At 36.6% G+C, this 21,531-nt stretch overlaps 2 protein-coding genes across 3 annotated transcripts; one reads left to right on the top strand and one right to left on the bottom strand.

The window, feature by feature from the left end:
• The first annotated feature begins 1,938 nt into the window (after positions 1-1,938).
• LOC121989710 (probable nucleoredoxin 1-2) lies at positions 1,939-4,936 on the top strand. Of its 2 annotated transcripts, XM_042543911.1 has the most exons (5): positions 1,939-1,975; positions 2,056-2,156; positions 2,933-3,433; positions 3,594-4,085; positions 4,201-4,936. In XM_042543911.1, exons 2-5 carry the CDS (start codon positions 2,073-2,075, stop codon positions 4,765-4,767), a joined length of 1,644 nt encoding a protein of 547 aa, XP_042399845.1. In that variant the 5' UTR covers positions 1,939-1,975; positions 2,056-2,072; the 3' UTR covers positions 4,768-4,936. The 2 variants fall into 2 exon arrangements, with proteins under 2 accessions (XP_042399845.1, XP_042399842.1); XM_042543908.1 differs by having other exon boundaries at positions 1,954-2,156.
• A 10,456-nt stretch (positions 4,937-15,392) lies between these two features.
• On the bottom strand, positions 15,393-18,814 carry LOC121989709 (probable nucleoredoxin 1-2). Its single transcript, XM_042543907.1, has 4 exons — positions 18,665-18,814; positions 16,996-17,478; positions 16,365-16,856; positions 15,393-16,231 (listed from the first exon to the last, which is right to left on the bottom strand). The coding sequence occupies exons 1-4, from the start codon at positions 18,761-18,763 to the stop codon at positions 15,548-15,550; spliced, it is 1,758 nt and encodes a 585-aa protein (XP_042399841.1). The 5' UTR covers positions 18,764-18,814; the 3' UTR covers positions 15,393-15,547.
• Positions 18,815-21,531: the final 2,717 nt, after the last annotated feature.

Genomic DNA, 21,531 nt, shown 5'->3' with positions numbered 1-21,531 from the left:
GACAGAATAGTTAACTAAATGCAGAAAAGGTACGAGAACGTACCCTGGCCCAGGGGGGCGCCCTCGGATGGATGAGTGAGCTGGTCGTGAAACTGACCGAGTCGTCTTGACCCGGAAGGGTGGATGCCTCTGAACCGACCGAAGAGGAGCTGGGTCTGGAGGTGACAACGCGGAGCCGAATGTGGCATGGATCTGAAAGGTGACACACAATCAGAATACAACGGCGACACGACCGGCGTACGACATCGGCTCGCAGGCCGGAATGCGACAACGGCGCGTAGGCCGGAATGTGACAACGGCGCGTAGGCCGGAACACTAGGCAAAGTCGACACCAGGACGAGGGAGGCGCTGTGCGCGCGGAGGCTGCCGGCGAGGGAGGCGCTGTGCGCGCGGAGGCTGCCGGCGAGGGAGCTGCTGTGCGCGCTGAGGCTGCCGGCGAGGGAGGCGCTGTGCGCGCGGAGGCTGCCGGCGAGGGAGGAGAGGAAGAGAAGAAGGGAGCGCCGGCGGCTTCGTCGGCGCCGGCGGAGAGCTGGAGAAGGAGAGAGAGTCTCCTTGATGGCTGGCGGCGGCCCAAAATCACGAACCCCCCCCCCCCTCTTTTTCCTGAATCTGTGAACAGTGCTTAAAAGCACTCCAAACCCTCAATGAGCCCAAAAGACCAAAACGCCCTTTGACCTCTCATTAATTCCTCTCATGCCATTCTCATATCCGGAACAGTAGGTTTATGGACTTAAAGAAGGATTGAATCCAGATAAATACCGAGGAATTATCTTTTCATGTAATGACTAACTTCGATTCATGATTTACTTCCTTCCAATAATATATAACAGTTGTAGGAGGCTGCCAGGATAATAGATTTTACATTTTATAGAATCAATAATCCTATTTCTCGCTTGGCAATCCATCATGCTCAATGGTCTTACCTTCCTGCTTGCCACCTCCTTATCCAACCTTCCAGTTTTGCATGATTCTATTCAGCCTCTTACTTGGCAGCTTCTTGCCTAATCTCCCGATTCTTAGTAGTTCGGAAGCTCTTTGCTCGACCTCCGATCAATAGCACATTGTCCAACTTTCCAACTCAGCCTACTCGACCTATTCGCCCCACTCAGCTAGTTCTAACACTCGACAGCTCAGCTCACTTAACACTTGGTCGGCTCGGACACATAATAGTTCAACTTTCAGAGACATCTCAATTATCCCCAGGCGTAGCACAGATGATAGATGTATGACATTCCTTACGTAATAATCAGGGGTTGATTCTCAGAAACTGATGGTCCGAGGTTTATCCTACCATACGCCTATGGTCTATGTACCCATATATACCTTCTTTCATATCCGTAGGACCGATACTAAAAGATCGCTTAGGTAACAAATCTTTCTTTTTTTTTTGTTCAGAGGCATCCCAATCTTCCAAAATAGCTAATCCTTCCCAACTTGGGATATTATTTTCAACACTTACGTCAAGATCATTTCAACAAATAAAATAAGTCTTTCAGGATTTCATTTGTAATTTTATACTTAAATCTCCTATAGTAAACTTAAAGAGTAATTAAGATTGTATAACAAAAATTGGATAATGTTAATTTTAAAATAAAAAATGACATATAAAAATTCATAGAAGAAAATATACATATGGCCGGATTGCATAGAGTGAAAAACTTTGTGCTAAACATGATTTACACCGTTGCTGTGATACGATTGTTTAGAGCAAAAAAAAAAAAAAAAAAAAGCGAAAAAATTCACAAAATAAGATTATGGGTTTTATGAAAATCTCATAAAATGAAAGTTAATATATACAAAATTTAAATCCAAATTAAACAAATCTGAAATTTATATTTATATAGAATTCATATTTCATAAAATAAAATTTATTTTTTTCCTTTAAATTATAAATTTTGCGTTTATAAAATTTAATGGAAGTGTAAAATGGATAATGTACTTTGGTATTGCCGTTCCATCTTGCTTGCGTAACAAGGTAGGCGGGATCCTCTGGTCCGGGCGTCTTAGCTCTCCCCAACGATTCATCCGTGAGAAAACTAATGACTGCGAACTTAGGTGATCGAGATAAGAAAATGGCAGCCGAGGAGGTAGGAGACATCGTATCGCTTCTCTCCACCGACGAGAGGAACTTCCTCATCCGGAATAATGGCGATAAGGTTTGTTCCCTTTCACTACGCACTCTGTTCTATTGTAGTTTATGAGGAATCTATCTCTTTGAGATGATAATGATTATTCATCTCAGGTTTTGGCGATCGTAGAGTAAGATACAGGTTGATCACTATAGAAAGTTGGGATCTTGTTCTTTGCATGTCGATCACTCTAAGCTAAATCTTGGTTTTGGGGATTTTGTTTGGTTCGAGAATATGTTCGATGGGTTGATATGCATGGTTGTTCGCGATTTGACTAAGATGAACTAAGGACTGGACTTTGATTGAGGCTAAGAACTCTTTCGGCCGGGAAATTTTGACCTATGTTGGCAATCCTATTTATCTTTGATGAGAGATTTTACAGTGGTTTGTGGGCGTTGGATGAAAAGGGAGGAACACTAATGCTTACATTTCTTTTCTTCTTCTTCTTCTTCTTCTCTCTCTCTAAATTTATCTGCATTAATTTAAAAGTGGAGGTTGTTGAGCATTCTTCGTTGCACTGTTCATAATTTATCTACATGGAATGCACAAATCTTTTATTGACGACTTAGTAACAACTTGGGGGTAGTTTCTTACCAAAATTAAGTGACTTTAACTTTGAACTTAGGGAACACAGCTTGAGTGTTCTGTTTCGTGCAAATATCTTCTTCATTCCATATCAGAATATCCTTTCAATGATCTTTCTACTTTATCTGCACTTCGTAGCCTATGTTCTCTTGCATTTAACATGAGTGAGCTTATGAACAAAATCATGCAATCGACTAATCAGTTATTTACTTGTCTAGGTGGCTATTGGTAGTCTTGAAGGGAAAATGATTGCTCTTTACTTCTCAATCTCATGGAGTCCACGGTGCAAACGCTTCACTCTGAGGCTGATTGAAGTGTATAATGAGCTCACCTCCCGGGATAATAACTTTGAAATTATTTTTCTACCTTATGATTGTTGTAAATCTTGTAATAGTTGTGAAAAGTCCTTTATTGAGTACTTCTCCAAAATCCCATGGTTTACAGTCCCATTTTCTGATGATAAGATAAAGAAAAAACTTCATGAGCTTTTCCAGGTCAGCAGACGTCCCACCCTTGTCATCCTTGATACCGATGGGAAGGTTCTTAATAGAGAAGGTGTTCAAGCTATAAGAGGATATGGTACAGAGGCCTATCCATTTACTGTCGAAAAGATCAGTAAATTGAGAGAGGAAGTGGAGAATGCTAAGAAGGATCAAACTCTTCGAAGTATCTTAGTTTCATCTTCCCGTGACTACTTGATCACAAATGATAGATCTAAGGTGATTCAAATGTACCAGTAGTAGTTGTTTGAGATGTTTAAAGTTTCTGTTAACTGATACACTAAATGCCTCAACATATACTAAATGCTTAATCACTTATGTCTATAATTATTGTGCATTAGTTAATTTTTTTTACTGATATATGCTGATTTTGATACAGGTTTCTGTTTCAAGTCTCCAAGGAAAAATAGTGGCTTTGTACTTCTCATGCAATAGGGATTGTTGCAGTGAGTTCTCTCCAATACTTGCACAAATCTATAAGAAGCTCAAGGAAATTGGAGAGGGCTTTGAGGTTGTGCTAGTGTCCTTGGAAGACGACGAATCCTATTACGATGAAGCCATAGAAAACATGCCCTGGCTTGCATTTCCTTTCAATGACAAAAGCTGCGATAAGCTTTTTGGCTATTTTGGGCTCCAGGAATATAAGTGCTCTACTGTCATCTTGATTGGATCTGATGGGAAAACTATGAATGTAGATTTAATTGAACTTATTAAAGAGTATGAATTTGAGGCATGGGAAGCATTCCCGTTTTCTCAGGAGAAGTTGTACGAGTTGTCAGAAAAAGTAAAGGCCAGACTTGAGTCACATACACTCGAGTCGCTTCTTGTTTCGGATGATCTTGATTATGTCATTGGAAAAAATGGATTGAAGGTATTCAATTTTTTGCTTAACATTTAAGCAGCTTCCGCATCTTCCATATTTTTTGTTGTACATTTTTCTTTATAATGGGGTAGTTAAAGCCTGTGTGATAATATTCTTCCATTAGGTTCCAGTAAAAGAGCTTGTTGGAAAGACCATCCTCCTGCAATTCTCAGCTCGTTGGGGGCGTGCTTTCCTCACTAAAGTGATCAAAGAGTATCACAAGATCAAGAATGTCGATACTGATTTTGAGGTTATCTACATTCCCAGCGAAGATTATGAGAGTTTATTTGATGAATGCTTCTCACTCATACCATGGTTGGCACTACCTTTATATGATGAGAGGGTTGAATTTTTGAACCGTAGATTCAAAATCCACGGCATACCTTCCCTGGTTGCAATAGGTCCTACAGGTGGAACAATTAACAAAGATGTCGAGAAATTATTGATGACACATGGAGCTGATGCTTACCCATTCACCGAGGAGAAACTCAAGGAGTTGGAGCATCAAAATAAGGAAATGCCAGAGAGGTGGCCTAAGAAGATAGCGTATCACATCCATAAGCATGAGCTTCTCCTTATCCGTTGTTGCTCGGATTATCGCTGTGGTGTTTGTGAGGAGAGCGGAGATAGTTGGTCCTACTGTTGCATAAAATGCGATTTCGACCTACACCCAAAATGTGCACTATGGTGAAGTGACAAACGAAGTAATTCAGATCCTTTGTCCCCATTTCTCTCTGTCCTCGTGTTCTACTGTCGATCGGACGGATCAGATTATATCTCAATGCATTATGATATTTTTAAGATGTGTGCAGTATTCTCGTGATGTGCAAGATATCCTTGAGATGTAATCTGACCCGTCCGATCGGCAGTGAGACACAAAGAGAGATAGAAATGGGGACAGAGGATCCGAACTAGGAAGGAAGGAGGGATATGTGTGAATAATGCATTATTATGTCTGTCCCATTCAAAATTTTATTTTTTCCTGTTCTCGTAGCTTTTTGTAATTCTACTAAAACTTGTTATGGCCACTTGAAATGAGGATAATTTTTACATTATTTCAAATGATTATCTAAACAATTGATTGGCCGGTGTTTTTTATATATATATAATTTAAATATTTGAACTTCATTCGAATAATCCGTGGCTTGCAGGTAGATGACCTCTTCACCGGAGTAATTTATCGAATAATTCGGGAACACAATTCACGTGTACTCATGAGAATTTCGTTGAAGTGCTTTTGACATTGTGAGTATATATACATTTATTTAAGTCTATTTATATATTAGACTATAAATATACATACATGTAAATCCACGGTTCTGGGGAATTGAATTTAATTAAAAAATAAAATTCTTTGATAGTTTTTTTCTCTATTTGTTTACCAAAAAGAATGATTTTTGAAAAATATTTTTATTTTATTTTTTAATATTTAATGTGATAAAAATTATTATCAACTAAAGACTTTTTAAACGAAGGAAAAATCTTAAACAAATTCTTTCGAACAAGGAAAATTATCTTTTTGTTTTTTCTTCCTTCAACCTCTAATACTACTAATATTAATAATAAAAGTATATTTACAAAGCCCTAATTCATACCATCTTGATTTTCATCTAAATGGAAATAGATAATAACAGGACCTTCCGCTGTTATGCTCACATATACAAACTTATCGTATATGTATTTGAATTGTCGTCGCATTAAAACAATTAGGGGAGATTGACATAAAAATTATTATTTTTAGTGTAGTTTCCGAATTTTCAATTAATTTTTCAAAATCTACCATATCTACAGCAGATATTATGGATTCCAGTTGAAGATGATCGCGCGAGTAAATAACACAAATTACTAGAGGACAAATGTCATTTCGATACCTAAATACAAATTTAATAAAATAAAATATATATCTCTCATAATTTTTTACAAAATTAACAATAAAGGTTTTGAATGTTGAAGTGAATCAAGCTTTAATTTTACCCCAATCAATGAAATGAGAAAAACGTTTTGTTGATATGGATCGCTCGATCAATTAAATCCTGCACGTCCATTTTCGAACAGTATGTTTACTTTGAAATTAAGAGGCCGCTCATTGTTGCTAGCCGGATAATTGCAAAAGAAAGTGCTGAAATACTGACCTTGTTGTTAGAAAATTAAGAAGAAGAAGAAGAAGAAGAAAGGACACTATCTCGCTAGCTGCTGTTGCTGGAAAATGGGAGAAGCTTACTGTTATTGGGTTGCTGGAGAAGAAGGAGAAAGGGATGCCGCCGGCTGGAAGAGGGCAGCAGCAAAGAAGCTGCTGTGAGCAGAAGGACAAGACGGTGATTTGCTGGTGTTGTTGAAGAAGAGGTAGGAAAGTAGCTGGGGAGGAGGAGGAATTAAGAAAGGAAAGGGGGAGCTCGGCACGTGTAAAAAAAAAGAAAAGAAAAAAAAAAAAGGAAGACGCGTAAGAAAAGGAGAGATTAAATACTAGTGATAGTATAATACATTGAAATTACATCCACTTTTTATAATAAAATTATATAATTAAAATATTTTAATATTAAAATATTAAAATAGAGTCATTAGAATTAATGAAAAAAAAATTTATACTAATATGCTGCAACTGAGTCTCGAACTCTAGATCACTGATTATTTCACTTATGGAATTATTAATAAATCTTGAAATTATTTTTAGTATGAATAGAAAAAAAAAATATTAACGTAAATTCATTTTAAACTTCACTAGTTAGTAAAGAGCAAGATTTTTAATAAAATAGTAAGATGATAAGACGTTTATACCAATTTAGTTAATAAACTTATATTTATTAATGAAAAAATTTTAAATTCTATTTTAAAATCAATTTCTAAGAAACTTAAAAGCATAGCTAATTTTTAAAAATTATTGAACTACTTTTACTTCCCAAGAAATTTAACTTTTTCATAACATTTTTTTTACAGAAATTTACATAAATCTAAATTTAGATTTCAATAAATTCGACGACTAAGTTTGAATTTGTAAAGATGTCTTTACAAAAAAATTCTTAAAACTCTATTTTGAAATTTAATGTCAAAAAAAATTCACAAAAATAAGATCACGGGCTTTATGAACATTTGATAAAAAGTAACAAAGTTAAAATTCAAATTTAAAAAATCTATAATTTACATTATACAGAATTCATATTTCATAAAATTAAAATTAATTTTTTATTCTTTGAATTATATATTTTTTAAATTTAATCACATAGGAAAGGATTGAAAGACACTTTAAAATGAAAACTCTATATAAAAGGAGGAAGCACGTGAATGTTTTTTTAATATAAAAAATTATCATAAGATTTTAAGAAATACTAAAATACATATTATCTAATTTATTAAAAAAATATTATGCATAGGGGTATTTTCATAATTACACTTAATTACCTTGTAACCCCTAATTCTGACTTGTCTCAATCTTCTTTTCCGGGAATGGATCTGGTAGTGTCTGAATCTCTAGCATTTGAAGCATGTGATGTTCTCTTTTCTCCTCTAAGTTCCTAACATCAGTTCCTCCTTTGCCGCCAGTAACATCGTCCAAATCTTATGAATATGACATGGTTTTTATAATGTCCTCTCTTCCAATACTTAAAACATATTTATGTGAAATTTCAAAATCATAATTGACTCCCCTCAATCCTTGGTATGTTTGCTTCTTTGGCGATTAGTCCGATCAGAGTCTTCTGTTCTAATACTAATTGTAGAACCAGTGAACGTTAATAGAGAGAGGGGTGAATATCAACCATCTTTTTCATGCTTGATTTTGACATTTGTTCGTCTTTTTATCAGGGTTAGTACGCAGCAGAATATAAAAAATAAACAGACAAAAAAAAGACACACGTGATTTTTACTTAGTTTCGACCCCCAAGGTCAGTACATCCAAAGTTTACGTACTCAGAATGAGTTCACTAGTGGTCTCCTTTCTAGAAGTGTTCCGGAGAAACCCGTCTTATAATTTAATAACACAAGCACATGGATAATAAATAAATAAGTACAATTTTTTATTCAAAAAACAAACAACACTCTTGAGCTGATATGGAAATCTTGAGCGTAACGCTTAATTTTTATCAAATTTTTTAAACTATGTTTTAATCAAAATCCTTTAAGCTAAGTATTTTTAACTAAGCCTTTTTCAAAACCTATATAAAGGTAAGTGTTAAAGCTAAGTTTTTATCAATTTCTTTTGAAAGATGATTGTTTTTCAAAGCAATTACTATCAAAGCTAAGTTTAGTTAAGTCTTTTTAAGTACTACCCTTCAAGGGGAACTTAAAATTAACCAAAGTAAAAAAAAAAATTTGTCAAACACCCTTATCTCTTTTTTGATATATGACAAAGGGGAAGAGAAAAGTTAAAAGTTAAAAGTTAAAAGTTAAAAGTTAAAAGTTAAGAGTTAAACATAATTTTTATGAAAGGGGGAGCATAAGGGAGTTTTTTTATGAATTATTGTTCATGCTTAAATTCCTTTATTTATTGTTATGTTTTACTTAATGATGCGGATATATTGGGATGGCTCAAATGTAATTAGGAAGGGGAGAGAGGGCATTTTAGTCTTTTGGTGTGTTGAGATTAGGGGTTTTAAAGGGGAGCACTGTTCACGCGCAGAGGGGGGGGCTTCTTTGGTTTGGGCTCCGCCGCCGCCATGGTGAACCAAGATAGAGAGCTCCCTCTTGGTCCCTCACCGCCGCCACTGGGAGGATCCGCCGGCGACGACCGCCTCTGGGTCATCTCCTCCTTTCTCCGCGCCGACTTCTCCCTTTCCTCGCGCATGCCGGCTAGTCGTGTTTCCCTTTCTCTCCAGAGTTCTCTTTCTCACTGCGAGGTCGATAGTTCCTCTCGCCGCCTTCGCCTGGAGCCAGACGTCGTCACCCCCACAGGCCTAGCATCCCTGTTCCCCTTCCCCCTCATCGATTCTGGACGCAGCCAGCCCCGGGCCTCCAGCAGTCGACGCCACCCTTTGTTCACGCCGCCGACGGCACACGCAAGCACCACGCCTCTTCTGCTGGCCCTGCCTTCACTCAGGTACTCACGATGGCCGCCTCCGTCGGCCCTTCCTTTTCCTCAGTCTTCTACAGCCGTCCATCCCCCGGCCTCTCGCAGACGGCCAGACTGCCCCCTTTTGGCCTCGGGCGTTGTACCCCCTCTTCAACCGACGACGCCGATCAGATTTATAGTTGCCTCCTCTTCCTCACTGCCACCACGGTTGATTGACACCGTCCTCTGAGTCGTCCGCACTGTAGCATGCTTTCGGCGTCGATTTGATATCTGATCCACCGATGTATCTCTGATAGCCATCTGTTGTGCATCCGGCCATCGAGCCGCTATGCTTTGCCATTTATACAACCAGTGGTATTGTGTGTTGTATTTCGGCCTACGCGCCATTGTCACATTCCGGCCTGCATGTCGATGTCATATTTCGGTCGACATGCCATCTTTTTGGATCCCTGCTGCACTAGATTCCAGGGCGTCACTCTCAAATCCGACTCCTGAGTTGGCTCACATCTATCTACTCATCAGAGCCGCAACGACTCAATCGGTACCGCGATCAGCTCACCGATCCATCCGAGGGCGCCCCCCCCCCCCCCACCCGGGGCCAAGGTACGTCACCGTACTCGTCCTACATTTATTTTATTGTCCTATTATTATTTGATTGCTTATATATTCACGGGACCCGCCTCAAGCATCGGGGTACCAGAGACCGGGGCAATCCGGTCGATGGCTACAGGTAGCGTTGATTGGAGGTCCTCCGATGACTTAGTCAACCCAGAAGACAGCTCACCATCCGGATCATGGAGATGCGGTCAACATTCTAGACACGCCGTTCCAGTAGGTTCGTCTTCTCAGATTCCCGACAGGAACACTTCACTTTGAACCGTGTTGCCATAATCAAAAAGGAGGAGATTGTCGGTAGAGCTATAAATGAACCAAGCGTTCGTGAACAAGCTTGGTGTTCGGCTTGGTAATATCTTGTTTATGTTCGTTCAATATACATAAGATTAATTAAACAAACAAGGTTGAATAGCTCATTAAGCTAAACAAACAAACTTGAATACATATGTGTTCAGTTCGTTAACATTCGTGAACAACGTTCATGAACAATATTCGTGAACAACGTTCGTGAACAATGTTCATGAACAACGTTCATGAACAATGTTCACGAACCATATTTATTAATAAAACTCTTTTCAATATGCTAAATAAACAATAAAATAAAATAAAATAAATAAATTTAAATTATCAATCTTAATAACCAACCAAACAATTAAAAATTTTAAATAATCAAACAATCTTGAATTGAGAGCTTGATAACATCTAAACGAATCAAGCTCACGCCAAGCTCGAACCAAGCTCAAGCCAAGCTTGAATTGAGAACTTGATAACATTTAAATGAACCAAGCTAAGCTAAGCTTCAAACAAGCTCAAGCTCATAAAAAATAAACCAAGTCAAGCTTGAACACTCATTTCAAAAGAATTTGGTTCATTTTAAGCTAGGCTCGGCTCGGTTATCTTATTAAACAAACTTGAACACCCCAAAGCTCGGCTTGGCTCAGCTTGTTTACAACCCTAATTGTTGGTGCGGGAAGCATTAGACGATCGAACCTGGGTTTTGATTATGTCAAAGGGTCTAAAGTTAAATTGTCTTGTGATCTAACAAGGTTGATTAAGCTTGCAAGAAAGTCCTAAGTTGTCTTAGGTAAAAGTTCTAGTGGATTCTAGGCAGGTGGAAAACCCTAGGGGATGGTAACCCTAAGTCCTAGGGAGCGGTAACCCTAGGTGATGGAAAGTCCTAGCTGTGGTTAGACATGTAGAAAACCCTAGGGGGTGGTAACCCTAGGTCCTATGGGGTGGTAATACTAGGTTATGGAAAACCTTAGGGGGAGGTAACCCTAAGACCTAGGGGGTGGTAACCCTAGGTTATGGAAAACCCTAGGGGGAGGTAACCCTAGATCATAGGGGGTGGTAATCCTAGGCGGAAAGCCCAATCGGTCTGGAGGACCAGTCTGGAAACATGTAACTTCTCTTAAGAGGAGTAGGTAAGGATGCGTTCCCCGTTGAGGGAACAGTAGACGTCGGTTAGACCTAGGATTTCCGGAGGAAATCTGAAGTCAGAACCGGATAATTTGAAGGCTGTCATAAGTTATATATTGCTTTACTTGATATTTGTCTAACTCTATTTTGCAGGCAAACTAACATTTTGTAGGTTGGAGTTTCGACCTTGATCGGTCGATCGAACTGGAGATCGGTCGACCGAACCTCCAAGCAAGAAGAGTAGACTTCCAGACCAGCTGATCGAGTTTGACCGAAGGATCGGTCGACCAACCTAGGATTCAGTCGACCGATCGATGGATAGGCGTCGATGTGGTCAAGCCGGGTGGATCGGATCAGATAGGCCAGCGAGGTCAGCGGGATCGGTCGACCGAACGACAAGATCGGTCGACCGAATGAAGACTTATCCAAGCGGCAGAAGCATGTGGATGAGAAGTTGGGAAGGTTCAGAGGATTCGGTCAACCGAACATCTGGATCGGTCGATCGATCATAGTTGAGTCAAAAACTGATTCCGAGATCAGTGGATCTGTATCAAGTCTACCTCGACTATAAAAGGAGGGTCGACCAGTAGCTTCAAACAACACTGACAAACAAGAAATTTCAAGATCAAGAATGAACAATTGTTGCTCTCTCCGACGCTACTCCGACAATCGCCGAAAGACTTATATTTCTATTGTTATCTGTAACTTTATTGTATTGCAATTGTACTTAATATTTGTACCTATTTCCGGATCTATAGTGATTGTCCAACGTAAGCGATCAACGATCGCGGGCCTTCGAGTAGGAGTCGTCACAGGCTCCGAACCAAGTAAAAGAAAGCTTGTTAGCGTTGCCTGTCTTTTCATTCTTTATTCCGCTGCGTTTACTTTGAGTTTTTCAAAATAAACAAATTATCTACAAGTGATATTCACCCCCCCCTCTCCCCTTAGCACATCATCGATCCTACACAAGTGACGCTTTTCCCTCCGAATATCGTCTACTACATCCTCCACCAAGAGGTGGCCTGGTCTCGTAAATGATATATCGCTAACTCTACCTTTTCTACACATATCATATATCCAAACATACTCTTCAAATTATTCAACCAAGTACGAGTAATCCATGGATCAGAATCTCCATTGAAGAAGATGAATCAATTCTTAACTGACTGGGCCAGCATTGGAATAAGTGCTTTATCCATTACCCAGCTGGTAGAGGCATGGGCTGGCATCATTGTTGGTACTCCTTGGGACTGTGCTCCGACCCCTCTTTTCTGACTCTCCATCCGGCGACGCCTCAGAGGAAACAATATCCTCTGCATATGAAAGTGTTTACTAGGAAATTCTTTGAGAAGTTCCATTTCATGCAGATCATTTTCCTATGAAAGTATATCATAACATATATGAAAATTATTATAAAAGAAGTATCTCGAGTTTTGGTGAAAACTGAATAGTCGGCATTTGGTTGGTGATAATTGACCTTTAGTTTAGGCTTTGAAAATTAGGAAACTAAGGGTGTTTGGTTTGCTCATTTTTAGTTTTTATTTTCTAAAAAATAAGTATTTTTGAAAAATGATGTTTAGTTTATATTTTTCATGTCTATTTTCTTAAAAAATAAATAGTATTTTTTGAAAAAATAAAAAATAATTAAAAATTACATATTTTTTTCAGAAAATGAAAATAAAAATAAAAATGAAAGAATAAACCAAACGCACCTCAATTTTTTTATGCCGGTTTAAGTCCATAGAGACTTGTTGAAGCAACATTTAAGATTCTCCCTCTATTGATGAACACCAAGTGGAGGCCCCACGTAAATAACTCTATGTAAATCTTTATGGGGGAATGCATTTTGAACATCTAATTGATGTACGTACCAATGGTGAGCGCGCAGGAACCACAATAATGCTACATCAAAATGTTGTAAGCTCAACTATTAGTGAAAATACTTCTTACTAGTCAACCCCTTCAACGTGATTATATCCCATAGCAATGAGATGAGCCTATAATGATCAATAGTGTCACCAGACTTGTATTTGATTTTGTAAATCCATTTGCATCCAATTGATTTATGATAACAAAAGGTTATTCGCTCGCCCTCAACGTCTCTACCAACATATCCGATTGGTTTATAGAAAATGGGTAAAGGGAGAGATTTCATGTGTTGTTGAGTTGTAATGCTTCTAATTATTTTTTTTTTTAAAAGGTAGATCCGCTACCTTAGCGGCCCCCTAGTACCGGTCCCATGGATATGGAGGGAGGTTCATGCAGGTACACAGGCCATAGGCGCATGGCAGGGTAAACCCCAGGTCGTCAGTTCCTGAGAATCGACCCCTGACCATTACGCCAGAGATACCATGTGTCCACCATCTGCGCTACGTCCTAGGGAGCTTCTAATTATTTTTTTTTTAGCTTACCGCCAATGTGGATCAAGGATAGCTTTGAGTGTAAGTTTTGGGTTCACTGCTATTTGTGATAGTAGTTAGAAAAGTAAAATGAGAAAGTGAAAGATGTAAATAGGAAAACAAACTAGAAAATGGATATCGAGTTTCTGTTATAGAACTTGGTGTTGAGGTACATTGATTAGCTTAAAATAATATTAGGAAACCTCTATGCCACACCGGAGGTCACTTAAGTTGTGTTGATTATCTTAGAGGTGGAATTTTGGTAGTGGTAAGTTCAAAAGGAGTGTTGGACACATTTGAAAGTTGTAGTATAATTTTAGCTTCTTGTATGGATGTGGGAGGCTGAGTATGTTAGTGGGAAAAGTAGGTGCGATTTGCTTATGTGTGGGAGAGATGGATTCATGTGTATTAGTTGTTTTGTTTGTTCAAGCTGGTGAGAATAAGTGTTAGAAGGAAATTGTGACAAAGATAGAAATTGGGTACTACAAAATCAAAATTTGATGGCGTTGGGGTGGACAAAAAGGGGAAGGTGGTTTCATGGAATTTTATATCACAACTGACAAAATTTTCTCAGTTTTCATGTCATATAACTTGTATTCTTTTTGTCTAGTCGAATATCCAACAAAGATGCATCATTTGGTAAAAGATTCAAATTTATGAATTGGGTGTACAATAATTGCATAACATAAATAACTAAAAACCTTTAAATGATCAAGGGAGAGTTGGAGATTGTCTAGAATTTCAAAAGGGGCTTTATTAGAGAGCAGTGGAGATTATAACCAATTAATGAGATAAATAACAATTAAAACAAACTTATCCAAAAAATACAAAGGCGAGTGAGATTGAAAAAGTAATGCTGGTATGACAAAAGGCAATTTACTCATCCCTAGTGTCCCTATCAATTTGTTCCTAGGCTAATACAGAAGAGATAAATTACGGATAACTGCTAGTCATTAGTGCAGGTGCTCAAGACATGGGGAAAGATATACTAAGACGTATCAAATTTTGATCCCAAGACTTCATATAATAATACCTTATATTTTAATCATCATACCGTCCAAGGAGACGAAAAGAAATAATGCTCGTGCTACAATGATGAATTGTATATCAGTTGATAAATTAATACTATTAATATGTATAAGAATTGTTTTTAGTGAAAATGGTAGAATAAGAAAAAACAATTAAGTTAGATAATGTTCAACTTGAGATGATCGATCTAGTCCTATGAAAATTTTTTATCAGATGCTAAGATAAATCGGGAAGTATTTGCGATGAGCGGCTCATAAACCCAGCATCCTAACATGAGGTGTTACCACATTAAGTCATGGTGTTGAAACTCAGCGGTCCGAGCATGTCTTCCCTCATAATTTAGTCATTGCACCAATGGCTATTAACCATCCGTGATTTACCTCTTCCGTGTTGATCCAGAGACAAATTGTTAGCGAATCATCCACGTAAGTATGTATTTTTATTGCTAAGAGTATGATTTGAGCTCATCATTAATAAATCATGGGATAAGTATTTTTATTATTGACAGTATGATTTGAGCTCATCATTAATAAAGCATGAGAAAGTTGACAGTGTTGCTACCTTGTTGGTTATAATCTGTTATATTGGTTATAATCCTTTGAAATATACCTTGTTGATTGTTGTGATTGACTTTGTTGGATGAAATATGACTTCTATATACCTATGATTTAAGTGGTGTCGATTAACAATGGAAGGAAAAAAAAAAAAAAGGAAACTAGGGTTTAGAATTATCATTAGAGTTTGAACATATGGCTACAGTGAACTCTGATTTATTTGATCAACATTATGCAATCTATACACGCCAATTTAAGTACATAATCCTCTTTTTATAAAATTTGAAATTAAGATAAATAGAAATAAAAAATAGAAAAGATTATTATATAATTATTATAAAATATTTTCTAATAATTGATACAGTGACATAGACTTTGAGGATATAGTCGACTATTAAAGGCTTAATGAGCTCAAAGCTGGCAACTTATTTTATATGAACAAGTCAAATAAGGTTACTCTCTTCTTTTGAAAAGGCAGACCTCACCATCACACACATATTCTTCCTCGGTCATTTCCCCATGTGCTTCGCCATTTTCCTTCTTTCTGTTCAGTGCACATTTTGGGTGCAGGTCGAAATCACACTCTACGCAACGGTAAGTCCAACTATGTCCCATCTCTCTACAACCATTACAGTCATAAGTGAAGCAACGGGTAAGGACAAGCTCATGCTCATCATGGAGGTCAAGCTTTATCTTCTCAGGCCACCCCTTTGCCATTTCTTCAATTGGATGCTCCAACTCTTTGATCTTCTCCTCAGTGAATGGATAAGCATCAGTTCCATGTATCATCAACAACTCCCTGGCTTCTTTGGTAACCGTTCGTCCTGTAGGACCTATAACAACCATGGTAAGACCTACAAAAGATTGTCCGCGGGGATGGAATTTGAATATACGGTTCAAATATTTCTTTCTCTCATCACCAAAAGGTAGTGCCAACCATGGCATGCGTAAGAAGAATTTCTCAAATGAATCCTGATCATGATCGCTGGAGATGAAGATAATCTCAAAATCAGTATCCACATTCTTGATCTCGTGATACTCTTCGATCAGTTTAGGGAGGTAATCACGGCAGCGAGGATGCCAACGTGCTGAGAAGTACAGGAGGATGGTCTTTCCAACTAGCTCTTTTATTGGAACCTAAAGGAAGGATATTACCACGCACGCTCAGTTACCAGATTATAAGGAAAAAAATGTACTCCAGCAAAAAATAAGAAAAGTTCAGTTAGGAAAATGTGGAAGCTGTTTACATGTTAAGCAAAAAATTCATTACCTTCAATCCTTTTTTTCCAATGACATAGTCCAGATCCCCCGAAACAAGAAGTGACTCGAGTGTCTGTGACTCAAGTTTGGCCTTTGCTTTCTTTGACAACTCATGCAACTTCTCCTGAGAAAACGGGTATGCTTCCCATGCCTCAAATCCATACTCATCAATAAGTTCAATTAAATCAATATTCATAGTTTTCCCATCCGATCCAATCAAGATGATATTAGGCCACACAAATTCATTGAGATCAAAATAGCAAAAAAGCTTATCACAGCTTTTGTCATTGAAAGGAAATGCGAGCCAGGGCATGCTTTCTATGGCTTCATCATAACAGGATTCCTCGTCATCCCAGGACACTAGCACAACCTCAAAGCTCTCTCCAATTTCCTTGAGCTTCCTATATATTTGTGCAAGTTCTGCAGTGAACTCACGGCTAGAATCATCATTGTATGTGAAGTACAAAGCTACTATTTTTCCTTCGAGATTTGAAACAGAAACCTGCATCAAAATCAGCATATATCAGTACACAATAATTATAGACGTAAGTAATTAAGCATTTAGTATATGTTGAGGCATTTAGTGTGTTAGTCAACAGAAACATTAACATCTCAAAAAATTACTGGAACATTTGCATCACCTTAGATCTATCGTTTGCAATCAAGTAGTCACGGTAAGATGAGACCAAGACACTTCGAAGAGTTTGAACCTTCTTAGCATTCTCCGCTTCCTCTCTCAATTTACTAATCTTTTCGACAGTAAATGGATAACCCTCTGCACCATATCCTTTTACAGCTTTTACACCTTCTCTATTAAGAACCTTCCCATTGACATCAAGGATGACAAGGGTGGGAACACCCATGGCCGAGAATTTTTTTTCGAGTTTTCTCCTCATCCAACTGTCAGAAAATGGGATTGCAAACCATGGCATTTTTGAGAAGTAATCATTAAAGGAGTCCTCATCACGATCATCAGATACAAAAATAATTTCAAAGCCATTATCCTGGGAAGAAAGCTCATTATACACTTCAATCAGCCTAAGATTGAAGAGTTGGCAATGTGGAAGGCATGAGACTGAGAAGTAAAAAGCAATCATTTTCCCTTCAAGACTACCAATAGCCACCTAAACAAGTAGATAACTGATTAGTCGCATGATTTTCCAAACTGTTCATAAGCTCACTCATGTTAACATGCAAGAGGACATTGGCTATAAAGTGCAGATAAAGTAGAAAAAGAATCAAAAGGATATTCTGATATAATTCGACAATAAAGAAAATATTTGCACGAAACAGAACACTCAAGTTGTGTGTCCTGCGTTCAAAGCTTATGCATATAACTTTAGTAATAAGTCACCACCCGAGTTGTTACTAAGTTGTCAATAAAAGATTTGTGCATTCCATGTAGATAAATTACTCATTAAAGTTTGGATTGAATAATTTGTGATGATTTGTGATTTTTTCCCACAAGTTGAGTGTGCTTCAGGATGTTTACATACTTTCGCATAAACTTGAATCTTAACTTAGCACAAGTACAATAAGCAAAATAAATAGTAGGATCTCTAGCATGATGAAAAACCCCTGCAATGAGTTTGTGATGATTAGTATGTAATCCACTAATACAGTCAATAATGGAGAGGAACCAAGGGTAAGGCCGTTTACCTATAATTAGTTGGGTGAAGTCTAGACACCCATATTATATTTATAAAAAATGGACAAGGGGAGCAACTGCATATCCAATTAATTTGGAATTTTAAGCTTTCCTTTATTCTTTAAATATTGGATGGGCTGGATTGACAGTCAATCATAGTGCTTGGAATTACACAGGACATAATTCAGAGGAGTAGGCTCAAGCTAAAAAATTTTGACAAAAGGAGAAACAGAGTACAACTCAGCTAAAAAGGAAATTCTAAGTGCAACGAAGAATGCTCAACTACCTCCACTTTTAAATAATTCAAGGTAAAAAAAAGCGGAAGAAGAAGAAGAAGACGAAATGTAACCAAAGTGTTCCTCCAATTGTATCGTCCCTTCTCATCCAATAACTCCCACAAACTACTGTAAAATCTCTCATCAAGGATCAAATAGCATTTCCAGCATAGGCCAAAATTTTCACGCCGAAAGAGTACTTATCCTCAACCAAAATCCATTCCTCTGTTCATCTTAGTCAAATCGTTAACAAACAATCAGATCAACCCATCGAAACATATCTCTTGAACGAAACAAAATCCCCAAAACCAAGGCTTTGCTTAGTGCGTAGTGAACCTATCCTCATAAACTACAACATATCAGAGTGCGTAGTGAAAAGGGACAAACCTTGTCGCCATTATTCCGGATGAGGAAGTTCCTCCCGTCGGTGGAGAGAAGCGATACGACGTCTACCACATCCACCTCTCTCCCTTCCTCGTCTGCCATTTTCTTATCTCGACCGCTCACTTCCTCCGTTCTCTCATGGAGGAAGTTGCCAGGGAGACCTAAGTCGCCCTTCTTATTGAAAATACTTAGGCTCTGTTTACTTGGAAGAGTGGAAAGTAAAATTAAGGAAAAGTTTCCACGGTAGAAAAGTTTCCGTCGTTTACTTCATTAAAATTTTTCGAAGGAAAAGTAACGCAATCCATCAGCGGATAATTTTGGAGCCAAAATCGATCACCTCAAAATCGGACGGAAAGCAGCGGATAGAAAAAAAAATGACGCATGCACCCCTTTTGCATTCACAAAATTACCCCATATACCAAAAAAAATGACACATGTAACCTTTTTAACTCACAAAATTACACTATGTATCAAAAAAATGACGCATGCACCCTTTTTTATTTACAAAATTACATCATAAGTATTCATCTTCCTCTATCAAGGTAAACAAGTATGCAAAGGAAAAGATTTCTTCACCCTTTCTTTTCTCTTCCTCCAAAAATAACTTTCTATCATTGATTCCTTTCCTTTCCTCATCCACACTCTAGAGTAAACATAGCATTACCCTTCCCTCTTTCAATCCTTTCCTTTCCGCTAGGATTAAATTTTATAAAATCAAAATTTGTGTTCAAAGAATAAAAAATTGATTTTAATTTTATGAAATATTAATTCTATATAAATGTAGATTATAGATTTTTTTTTTTAATTTGGATTTCCAATTTTGTAAATAGTACCTTTCATTTTATGAAATTTTCATAAAAACCATAATTTTATTTCTGTGTTTTTTTACATTAAATTTTAAAATGGAATTTTAAGAATTTATTTTTTTTTACAATAAACGTATTTGTACAAATCCAAAACTTAGTTGTTCGATTTTATTGAAATCTAAATTTAGATTTATATAACATTTTTAAAAATTATTATTAAAAAGTTATATTTGGAAAGTAAAAGTATTTTAATAATTTTCTAAATTAGATAGTCTTTTATATTTCTCAAAAAATATTTTTAAATTAAAATCTAAATTGTTTTATTAGCAAATCCTCTAGTCCAGTACTAAAAGAGACCTTACATATTTATTAGTCGGGTGAGCTGGACCTCACTTATTTAACAAATAGTACCGTTCATCCTACTGATGAATAGACAGGGATCTAGGACTAATCCATAAATCTTATACCAGAGATCCCTATCCTAAATTCATTAATTAAATTGGCATATAAGTCTTATCGGATTTATTAATATATATACCTAGTATAATATAACAACTATTAATGCATCATCGCAGTGACCTCATTTGCATCTCAAATGAGGTGGATTATCCGCTTTTCACCGCTAAGGTGAAGGGAAAGATTCTAATTTATATTCATTAAATTATTTGGATAGAGTTGTCACTCAATTTCCAATAAACACAACCTGTTAAATAGAAAAAAAAATTAAATAACAATAAAAATAAATAAATTGAATCGAGTAGTAATCCATATCAACGAAACGAGTACCTTAGTTATCTCATTGATTGAGGGAAAAGGTTTCGGTGACTCGAGCTTTGTTAATCCACGGCCTATTATATATATTGAAGTTATATATTTTATTTTATTTTATTAAAATTTTATTTAGATTGGGTTGTGTAATTGAGAAATAGAAAATAAAATAAATATTGTATAAGAATTGAGATTATATATATCAAGTTAACAACTATATATTTAACCATATATTAATGTTTAGAATTTAGTGTTATTATGGTTGTTGAATAATATTTCAAGTTTTTTTTTTTGAGTTATTTTATATAAATTGGTTTTGAAGATATGGATTATTGGATTTGAGAAGAGCATGTTAATTTACGAACATTTAAATGTAGCTAGCTAGCTAGCTATTTTTTTCATGTTCGATAACTCTTATATAAAATAATACCTAATTAACATAATTTATGTTATAAAATTGATTTTTGTCAGTTGATTAAACTAATTATTAAGATGTGAATTTAGAATAAAATAATTATAGTACGTATAAAGAATTGAAGTAAAACAATAAAGATGTGAAATAGAGAGGCAAAATACTAAAATTTGAAATCTAACCTTATATTATCAAAGTATTTAACTGTACGTAAGAAGATATCTAGTAGTGAAGAGTCATCTAAGATCCATAATTATTTGTAAGTTTGAACTATATTGTTGCGTTTCATCAGTGAGATGACTTTTAACTCATACATCACCAGATATATATTATTGTACTCTCAGACACTAAGATGGTGTTTAGTTTAGGGATTTAGGAATGAGGAAATGAATTTATTCTCAAATTTTATGTTTGATTAATGGGAATTGAATCAAGATTTTAGAATAAAAGTCAAAAATTTAGGTATTGATGAAACACATCTTCTCTCTTGGTTTTTGATGAAAATGAGAATGATAAATAAATTTTGGATAAAAATATCATTAATATATTTGTTCAATCCTCCTATCCCTTTCGAAAATGAAAATGTTAGATCTCTGATGTTATTTTATTTATGTTCACAATCTAAATTTCGGTAAAGAATGCTACATTCAACCTACTTAAGTTTAAAATAACATCTATTTATGAAAAAAAACATAAATTCAATCAAAGCTTATAAATTTCAAAGAAAAAAAGCTAAAAACATTCTCCAATTTTTATGAACATGCTTAAATTTATCGTTTTTAATGAAACAACTTCCAAAATATGTCATTTTAGAGGAGATGATCAAGAGGACTAGGATTTAGGATCCAAGAAATCCTACGTGATCGCAAATTAAGCTGTCCTTT

The sequence above is a fragment of the Zingiber officinale genome, chromosome 6B (genome assembly GCF_018446385.1).
Source record: "Zingiber officinale cultivar Zhangliang chromosome 6B, Zo_v1.1, whole genome shotgun sequence".
NCBI classification, from domain to species: domain Eukaryota; kingdom Viridiplantae; phylum Streptophyta; class Magnoliopsida; order Zingiberales; family Zingiberaceae; genus Zingiber; species Zingiber officinale.
This window is presented reverse-complemented; position numbering and strand designations above follow the sequence as displayed.

Excerpts from the sequence above, each read along its gene's own strand:
- LOC121989710 (XM_042543908.1), top strand. The coding sequence starts at position 2,040 with ATGACTGCGAACTTAGGTGATCGAGATAAGAAAATGGCAGCCGAGGAG. Across the intron at positions 3,434-3,593 it reads TCACAAATGATAGATCTAAG|GTTTCTGTTTCAAGTCTCCA; the intron begins GTGATTCAAATG and ends ATTTTGATACAG. Across the intron at positions 4,086-4,200 it reads TTGGAAAAAATGGATTGAAG|GTTCCAGTAAAAGAGCTTGT; the intron begins GTATTCAATTTT and ends TTCTTCCATTAG.
- LOC121989709 (XM_042543907.1), bottom strand. The coding sequence starts at position 18,763 with ATGGCAGACGAGGAAGGGAGAGAGGTGGATGTGGTAGACGTCGTATCG. Across the intron at positions 16,857-16,995 it reads TTGCAAACGATAGATCTAAG|GTTTCTGTTTCAAATCTCGA; the intron begins GTGATGCAAATG and ends ATTTTGATGCAG. Across the intron at positions 16,232-16,364 it reads TTGGAAAAAAAGGATTGAAG|GTTCCAATAAAAGAGCTAGT; the intron begins GTAATGAATTTT and ends TCCTTCCTTTAG.